The 10,147-nt window shown below is 31.4% G+C and overlaps 1 protein-coding gene across 1 annotated transcript; it reads right to left on the reverse strand.

The window, feature by feature from the left end:
- Positions 1 to 1,063, reverse strand: LOC113770628 (putative mediator of RNA polymerase II transcription subunit 26). Its single transcript, XM_027315150.1, has one exon. The coding sequence runs from the start codon at positions 1,036 to 1,038 to the stop codon at positions 292 to 294; it is 747 nt and encodes a 248-aa protein (XP_027170951.1). The 5' UTR covers positions 1,039 to 1,063; the 3' UTR covers positions 1 to 291.
- Between the last annotated feature and the right edge of the window lie 9,084 nt (positions 1,064 to 10,147).

A 10,147-nucleotide genomic window follows, 5' to 3' on the forward strand; every position in this document is an offset into this window, starting at 1 on the left:
TAGTGAATATACCGCCATAGCTTTAAATAATCTAATTGAACCAGCCACAAAGGAACAACTGTAAGATGGAGCTGATGTCCACCGTCCACTCCAATTCAATTCACAAGGACTTGTCAAAAAGTTCCACTGGTTTACTTTGCAGAGCAAAACAGTTGTGCAAACACAATGGAAAAAGCAAATCAAGAAGGAAAAAAAAAATTACATCCCATTATAATTTAGCTTGAATTCTGTTGTAAAATATGTTAAATGCGTATCTTCTCCTTTGCATTCCTTTTTGGCTGATTTCCAAGTTCAAGGATTATAGTACTTTTCTGTGCCTGGATTATATCCCTGTTGCTTCTCATATTCTTCCATGGAATCAAACTCATACTTGGACTTTTCACCGTTACCGTAGTAACCTTCAGCATTGCTATTTTCCTTCACTGATTCATACCCATTTTGATTCAGATTCTCATTGTTAACACCATAATAGTACTTACCATTATCCAAGAACCCTGTGTCACTCATTCCTTGTTTCTCATTCCTGTGGCTATTGCTATGTCCATTGTTGTTATTGTAGACTGAATTCAAATAGCCATTGTTGTTGTGATTGTTGGAGTATCCATTATTGTTGTAGTTGTTGGAGTAGCCATTGTTGTTGTAATTGTTGGGGTAACCATTGGAGTATTGATACCTGGCATTGTTTTCCGCGAGCCTTTTGTTGTTGATTTCCTCAACCGGAATTTCATCTTCCTCATTGCCAAGGGTGGTGGTCGTGGTTGCGGTCATGGTCTTTTTTGTAGGAGAAACAGTAGAAACACCGCCATAAAGGCCATAGGGATAGTCAGTACTCTCAATCGGTGCTGGTACTGGAACTTCTAGATATGTTGGTGCAGTGCTAATCTCACTAGTTAGAGGTGCTGGTGCTGGAGAAATTGATGGTGGTTGTACTGGTGCTTCCATTATAGGGACATGCTTGCTTACTCTAGCCTCAGCATGAACAGAGGAAAGAAGGAGAACAAGCAAGAGAATGGAGACATTTTTAGCCAGGGGAGCCATAATGGAAAGATGGGAAATGGTTGAATTTGTTGTTTGGCTCTGAAATTTCAAGATCCCAAATGCATCCTTTTATAAATAGACAAAGTGGGGTATTCTTCCCTCTTTTTGGGCCGTCGAATGTGAGGAATATGGGATAGCTTTTGGGACATGCTGCATGGGGAATCCTTGAGAATATCTTTCACAATTGAGGCACCTAATCTTTGGCCAGGAAAAAAGTGTCATTAATTAGTCAAAAGCTGGCATTTTCTCATGGGATGCTTAAAGAGAAAGTGATCTTGCTCAAGCTTGCAACATCATAAAATAAAGAAAATGGCCCCTGTAGCCTATTTTGCAGTTGAGTTAGTTGAAAGGGCTTATAGCCTTGTACCATATGAAATATGCTTATATTAGCTTCCTTTTTCTAGAGAAAATTCCCCTGAAGCTACAAGACCTGAGAAGTAGCAAATCAATACATTAATTTTCACATGCACTTCCGGTGGCTCCATAAATTGGTCTGTTTAAGGGTGACTATCCAGTAATCTACCACATGAGAAGCCAAAGAAAATGGGACATGGCTAATGCACGAGAACGACTAGAGATAATGACCAAATTCATCATATGCAAATGCAACTGTAAAAGGTGAAAGTATTCTCCATCACCATGAAGGGCAATATAACATTTTTACTGCATTGGTATCACCAACTCTTTGGATTTAATCTGATAGTTGCTGCACTCATGAAAGTCTCATTTCCTTCTTTATTATTGGCAGAGGGAAATATTTTTCTTTCTCGAAAAACTATGCTGTAATAATAGTAGTGATCTTTCAGTTATCATTTGATTTTGATTTTTTTGGGGTAAGAATTTATATTGCTTGGTAAATTTAGTAGTTGTAATTAAATTTAGGTAAATCTTATGTACATTGACAATTTATATATTATCATAGTTGGATGCATGACACATGAGCAAATTTTGAATTGCAAATTTAAATTTAAATGAGTTGCCGTACATGCAGTAGTGATAGTTATACACTGTCAATGTATAAAAGATTAATCCATAAAGTTTTGGTGACAGAAATACTTACAATTTTTTCGAGAATCATTTGGTTAAAGACACCACTTGAAACTTTTTGTTTGTAAAGGCGAAGAAAGGACCATGGAGATCTTTGGACAAAAGCAAATTGGTTTTAGTAAGTACGTTAATACATGAATTTTCTTCTCGCTAAAATTAGCTCAGATTGTAGTTTCTATCTCAATTTAGCATTTCTCTTATCCTTCATGTTCGATTAAAACACACATGCTCATTTTTGCTTCTTTAACAAGATCGAAGCCAAGTTTGGAGTCAGATTCAATTTCTAAATTCATATTTTATTTTTATTAATATGTCAATGACTTCAATTTTCAAAAACAATAAAAACAAATGAAAACAAAGTGTGTGAAAAGATAATTAAATCCCATGTTTTTTGGGCAATTGCTGGGCCCAATACGACACAAAATCAGGAAGACCAATTCTTAATGTTCGTACCCAAAGTCCATCTGGTTTTCAACGAACCAAAAGAACGGAAATTGCGCTATTAAATATTCTTCGGGAGCTCCCGCGATGGTCGGAGTTGCTTTGTGAAGTGGGTGTGCACTCTGGACTCTGGAGTCAAATCTACAATTTAATTAAAGTGTATGGGCTTCCTTCCTGGAATGGGCCGCTATCCATGCAGAATTTGGATATTACAGGTTCTACAAGAATCAAGATTGTAATCATGTAAATAAAATTTACTCCCTCCGTCTCAATTTGATAATCCTGATTTTGTTTTCACACAATTTAAGAAAAAATAGTTAACTTTATTGGGACAATCAATTTAGGTAACTATTTTTCTAAAATACCCTCACATTAATTAGAATACAACTTTATGGGAACTTGAATTGATTGTAAAAAAAGAATCAACTCTCATTAAATAGGGTAGGTTTATAGTCACAATAACTTACATTGAATAAGAGTATTTTAGAAAAATTAAAATACAACTGCATTTTTCAATTGGAAAGTGGACTACAATTTGAGACAGATAAAAAAGGAAAACAGGACTATCAAAGTCGGACAGGAGGGAGTATCTTCGAACTTACCCAAAAGTTAAGAAAATACATATTTTTGTGTGTTAATCCTATGGTAGATATGTCTCATAGCATACCAAGAAATGCCATGCGATAGTGTTTTTGTCGTGTAATGCACTTTAAAGTTTCACAGCTCTTTCAAACGCCCTCCGAGAGACGGAGAGAGGGCACAAGTCCCTATTTCCATGAGTGAAGAACATCTGACTTCGTCTATTCTCACTCAAGAATCTAATAACACCAATTAGAAAGTAAAATTCACATGTGATATTAGGCTCATAAATACTAAGAATTGTTTATTCTGTATTGATTTGAAAGAGAAAGAATGAGTGCTTAATATACAAATAAGACTCGAAAACTGCTAGTTTAAACTTTTAAGTCAAAATTACACTCTTTAACTTATGTTGGACTTGTTTGATGAGCTCTCTCACATTTTTCTCTTCACTAGTGTCATCAGAGTTTTTTAGTTACGAATCTAGATTACTTATCTTCTTGGCATTAGTTTGATGAATTGGTCTCTTCTTGGTATTTATTGGAGTACTTCTAGTTAGGAGTCTAGACTACTTATTGATAAATGGTTTCTTCTTGATGAGGTGAATTGTTCTCTTATTGGTATTGGACTAAGATGCCAAATGTTTGGTGGGAGATCCTATTGATGTTAGACTGAGAAGTTAGGGGCTTCTTGATGTTAGACTAAGAAATTAAGGGCTTGGCAGGAGTTTGATATCCAATTTGGATGTTAAAAAAGAGGGGGTTTATGACTATGAGTTTGAGAAGTAATCTTGAATGTCAAGGAAGAGTTTGTGAATTTTGGTTCAAGGTAATGGACTATTCATGAAGAGAGAAATTGTTAGCTTCGTGATAAGGATAATTTGTCTCACATTGTTTTGAAAGAGTAACACAAAATGCTTAGTACATATGTAAGGGATTGAGACTTATTCATTTAAATATTTGAGTTAAAATTGAGCCTCTTTGCGAGCACTCTCAGGTTTTTTCTCTCCAATATATAGTTACTGAATTATTATTTTTTGAAAAAATGTATACCGCCTACATTTGCATCCTAAATGATCATATCTCAAATTTCAACAAAAGAACATTTGTTTCCCTAAAAAAGATGTCTCGTTTGAAAAAACACGAACGTTGAAAATTAGTTCTCATTAAATTCCTGCAAAATAAAATTTTACCTATGAATAATTGAAGTTTGTTCTAATTCGTAACCTATTGGCTCCAACACCAACTACATAACCACACAACCAAGTGATTAGAGAAAAAAAAAATCCTTGATCTCCTCCTCAATTAACAAATCAAACGACAAATTCCAGCTTAATCATTTAAAAAAAACAAAAGAAAAAAAAGAATACACCAGTATATTCCAGATAACCATTAAAAGCATTCAAGAATCTAAATCTACTAGTGTGAATACCTGTGCTACGCACGGTGCTGACATTATTAAAAAAAAATAAAAATAAAATGGTGAACAAATAAAGGTGAAAAAATTGAACCAACAAAATTAAAATGTAATATCTGATTACCAATAGTTTGAAATATAATAGAATGTGTATATCATTCAAGAACTGTCTTTTTTTGGAAGATGGATCTTGAAAAAAAATAAAAATTTATATTAAAAAAGGGAATGATATATTTCTACAAATGAATGTAATTGAATGTTGTTAAAATGAAATACTTACAAAGACTAAGCATTCGATTCGATAATTTTGTTTGAAGGTGTGAACACTCTTCACACCAATCCACTTTTAGTAAGAAAGCCAAAATTGGTGATTTAATTAACTCTGTTGAATTTTGTGAAATGCGTACTACAAATGAAAATGCACAATCTTTGCATGAATTAATTCGTTGGCTGAACAACCTATCACCATTTTCCTGATAATTAAGAACGTACGAAATTAGTGTATTTTTTTACATAGTTTATAAATAGTACTATAAAAAATATATATATATTAAGAAATTATACCTTCCTTTGTAATTCTCTAAGATAAAAAACATCATAATCAAATACAAATCATGCATATCTGTCTTGTAGATTAAGATGCATGTTACCACTGAAATTTCTGATTTATATATTAACATTGCACCTGTTTGACAAATAAAATACTATATGTAATACAGAAAAATATATTGAAATTAAATATACATGAAATTAATTACCTAATAACAGTGTCAACAATATCATTACAGTGCATACACACTGTCTTTGAAAAATGACCTTCACATAGTTGTTCACAATTTTTGCATAACTCGTAGAATATATTTTATATGTTAATGTTTTGAATGTAAGCAAGTATTCGAAAATATTTAACCTAATAAGAATGAAATAAGATATAGGTTATGATTATAACTTAAAAAAATTCGTTCAGTAATTAATTAAAATTGAGTAAGCTTACTGTAGGCATGATTGTATATTCAGATATCCATATTTTCTTTGAATTTGCTATCAACAGTACTTGTGGTGTTGTGAAATTGCTTGATCTCAGTCACGTAACTAACTTGCGGGCACATGTATTATTTTCAAACCTGTAATTTTTTTGAAATACATGTCAATAAGAGTACGAAACAATATTAATAGTTTGATATAGCGTTACTGAGGAACTCACCAACTGCACAGGTATCAAGCAAAATCTAAATTGTGATTAATATATAATTTGCCAACTCCAATTGTACACAGTGATGGTCCTGCATAGTATGGTTATGTTCGCTCAAAAGCTATTCAAAATATATAGAATATAACTAAAATCAATTGATTTACCTCTGAAATTTCGTACGCAAATACCAAATGCTAGTAAAATATTATTTTTTGTAGTAAACTGATATGACCGTTCACCATCATCATTAGCAAAATTATCCCCCAATATGAATCGAGCTACTATCAAACTGTGTTGACAAAATTTTGATAAGTGCAAACGTAGGGGGAAATGTGGGATGATGATTAGAGAATTTGTAAGAGTGGTTGTAGGATGAATTAAGAGATAGTTGGAGTGGACTCTTAATTGAAGTGGGAAACATGGGAGGAAATATAGGGGGAAACGTGAATGATGATTAGAGAATTTGTAGGAGTGGTTGTAGGATGAGTTAAGAGATAGTGGGAATATTTTAAATTTAAATTTGATTGGTGATAAGGTGGGTTATAACTAGAGGTGTCAAAATGGGTGATTTGGGCGGGTTTGGGTTGGATAAAATGGGTAATGGGTATAAGTGAGTCAACTCATTTATACCCATTTAATTAGATGTGTATAAATGGGTAAGTCAAAAAATGAATTGGGTAACCCAATTACCCATTTATAACCCATTTATTTTAATTTTTTGTAAACTCATTTAAATTCATTTTTGCAAACTAAGTTATCAATTTATACCACTCTTTGTACCCATCATTAGTTTTAAATATTTATTTATAATGTTCAATAAACTTAATTACCAATTTTTTTTCATTTATACTCTATGTCACAAAATTACCTATTTTTTAATAATTGAATAATAAGAATATAAAAATTTGAACTAAGTACTATAAAAATTAATATAAAAACTTAATCCAAAAATTTTGAACCCCTAACATTTTTTTCATATATAAATTTAAAATTTCATTTTAAAAAGATAAGAAAATAGGCTAAAATTTATCATAAATGAGTAATGCTGAAAAATGAGCAAGTTAACAAACTAAGAGAAAATAAAATAATAAGATAAAACCAACAAATAATAATAATAATAATAATAATAATAATAATAATGAAAAAAAGGTAGTTAACATCATGACAAAATGAAAAATTTGAAAAAAAAAATGAGTGAGGGAAAAGAAGAGACTTGGGGGGAAGAGAATTCTAAATGGGTTAATTGGGTTTGATGGGTTACCCAATAATACCCATTTAATAAATGAGTATTATTGGGTAACCCATTTATACTCATATACAAAAATTTAAGATACCCATACCCATCTATTCATGGGCGGGTATGGGTAAATTTAATTAAGTGGGTTGATTTGCCACCTCTAGTTATAACTCACTACTATCTATATCTATATGTATTCAAGAAGGGATTTTTAGTAGAAACCCTCTCAATGGCCGCAGCGGATCTTCTGTCCCACACTCTGTGTCACTCTCTGTCCCATTTTTTATTATATTGCTATTTCTCTTACATAAACATCATATTTTAGTTCTTTTTTGTTTCCTTAAGATCTAATAACTATTAATTCAGTAAAAAATAAATACAACAGTTTCAAAAAAGTAATATATAATAGAAAATTAAAAAATACAGTAGAAAATTTATAAAAAATCTCATTTTTTATGCATTTTGATTTTTTGAGTTTGATAAATTTTGTGTATTACTGAATTAATAGTTATTGGATTTTAAGGAAACAAAAAAGAACTAAAACATGATGTTTATGTAAGAGAAATAACAATATAATAAAAAGTGGGACAGAGAATGACACAGAGTGTGGGACAGAAGATCCGTTGTGCTCAATGGCTTCTAAACTTCTCATTTTTTTTTCTAGATTTTTGTATTTATTTTAATACATAAAAAGTAGTGTGTTATAACCCACCTTATCACCAATCAAATTTAAATTTAAAATATTCCCACTATCTCTTAACTCATCCGACAACCACTCCTATAAATTCTCTAATCATCATTCCACGTTTCCCCCTACATTTCCTCCCATGTTTCCCACTCCAATTAAGAGTCCACTCCAATTTAAGAATTTCACCCCAATTAAAACTCCTCCAAACATAGCATCCTCCTTCAATTTTCTTGCATGCTCATTCGTACTTTTTGGTTAACCAAAACAAGAATCTATTATCTCTTTCATCTTTTTGTGGTGTCAATCTTAGTTTTTAACTTAATTTCACCATGAAATATGCCCGCCTACAATCATTTCAATAACAACTAAATTTCAAACTCGCAAGATTGCAAAGGAAGAAACATTTGCTTAGAAAACGAAACGTACACCGCAACGATTTCACACACCAGTTGAAAAAGTTTCAACAATTTTGCGCTGACGAAAGAGAAATCTCGAATCAAATTCGAAGGACAAAATCCAGGCTACACCGATTAAAACGTCGTTCGCATCAAATTAAAAATTTCGGTACTGTGTATTCTTTAAATATTGGCATTTCCATTGTAATTTCAAATATTATTCCCAATACTGTTATATTTTTTATTAGTTTCGATTATTTCCAATACTATAATATGTCTATGATTTTTTTAACCCTTTTAGTGATCGAGTTAATTAACTGATCGAGTTAATTCCTCCACCCTCGCTCTCAGTTTCTTCTTTGTTTTTGGTTCTCTATTGATTTTGTAAATGTATTGATTTTGTTTTTTTTGTGAGCAGTTATGGAAGAGATTATGTGCAGAGACTTCAACGGAAATCAACCTTCTTGCGAAGAACTGGAAGTATATTCTTGCCGGCTTAATTTTTCAGGTCAGTCCCCTCTGCCCCTCCTTTTTGTCATGTTTTGCTTTTCTTTTAAGGTGATTTGGTCTTTTACTTTCTTTATTTTTTCTCTTTTTATTTTCTGGGTTGGTGGATGGTTTGGATCGCATACATGATCAATGCTTTAAAGAGGCCATGTGAACAGCTACGTGATGTATATAATATTGTATATAATATTTTATTTGTTAAACAGGTATAATGTTAACATACAAATCAGAAATTTCAGTGATAACATGCATCTTAATCTACAAGACAGATATGCACGATTCGTATTTGGTTGTGATGCTTTTTATCTCAAAAAATTACAAAGGAAGGTAGAATTTCTTAATATATATTTATTTTTTATAGTACTATTTATAAACTATGTAAAAAAATACACTAATTTCGTACGTTCTTAATTATCAGGAAAATTGTGATAGGTTGTTCAGCCAACGAATTAATTCATGCAAAGATCATGTATTTTCATTTGTAGTATGCACTCCACAAAATTCAACAGAGTTAATTAAATCACCAATTTTGACTTTCGTACTAAAAGTGGATTGGTGTGAAAAGTGTTCGCACCTTCAAACAAGATTATCAAATCGAATGCTTAGTATTTGTAAGTATTTCATTTTAATAACAATCAATTACATTCATTTGTAGAAAAATATCATTCCTTTTTTAATATAAATTTATATTATTTTTTCAGGATCCATCTTCCGAAAAAGACAATTCTTGAATGATATACACATTCTATCATATTTTAAGCTATTGTTGAATAGATATTACATTTTAATTTTATTGGTACAATTTTTTCACCTTTATTTGTTCACCCTTTTATTTTTATTTTTTTCAATAATGTCAGCACCGTACGTAGCACAGATATTCCCACTAGTTAAAAAAGTATTATTGGTAGATATTTCTCAAAAGCACCATCCATGACTTCTCAATTCTCATTTATTGTGGAGATCATGATGCTTGTATTTATCATGTTATTTTGGTAGGTATACCGTATAGTGCATAAAATACAGAGTACAAATGTACCTAATGGACTAAATTCTCCAAAAGTGGAAGTTTTTAATCTAACTTCCCAAAAGGTGGTGATTTTTGAACCTCTTCCCAAAGGAAGAAAAATGCATCCATGGAATGCGTTGTTTCAAATAAAAATGCAATTTGTAAATACGTTGTTCTAATTTTCATAAATTTATTGAAATAGGAAAAAATGGTTAAAAATGCTATTTTATAAAAAGTCTCATATAATGAATGCATTTTTTGGCCTAAAAACACATTTTCGAAATGCGTTCATTAATTAAAAAAAAACTCATCTAACAAATGAGCTTTTTAGAACAGACATAAGTACTAAAAGAATGTATTTGCCCTCAATCACTCTTAATCTCTTTCTACCCTTTAACTTCTTCAGAGGCCAAACGAAACAAACCACCCATTCAAATTTTTCGTATATCTTATCCCACAACCACCTTCATCTCATAGATAATATATTATTATTCGCAACCAACATAAAAGCAATTTTGATTAGGAGACTGCTAAGTTTCAAATTAAGGCATATTGTCAGGTAATACTTAAAATTTTGAATTTATGGTTTATGAAATAAATG

The sequence above is a fragment of the Coffea eugenioides genome, chromosome 5, assembly GCF_003713205.1.
Source record: "Coffea eugenioides isolate CCC68of chromosome 5, Ceug_1.0, whole genome shotgun sequence".
Classification (NCBI taxonomy): domain Eukaryota; kingdom Viridiplantae; phylum Streptophyta; class Magnoliopsida; order Gentianales; family Rubiaceae; genus Coffea; species Coffea eugenioides.

What these genes read in the sequence shown, in the direction of transcription:
- LOC113770628 (XM_027315150.1), bottom strand. Translation starts at nt 1,038, where the DNA reads ATGGCTCCCCTGGCTAAAAATGTCTCCATTCTCTTGCTTGTTCTCCTT.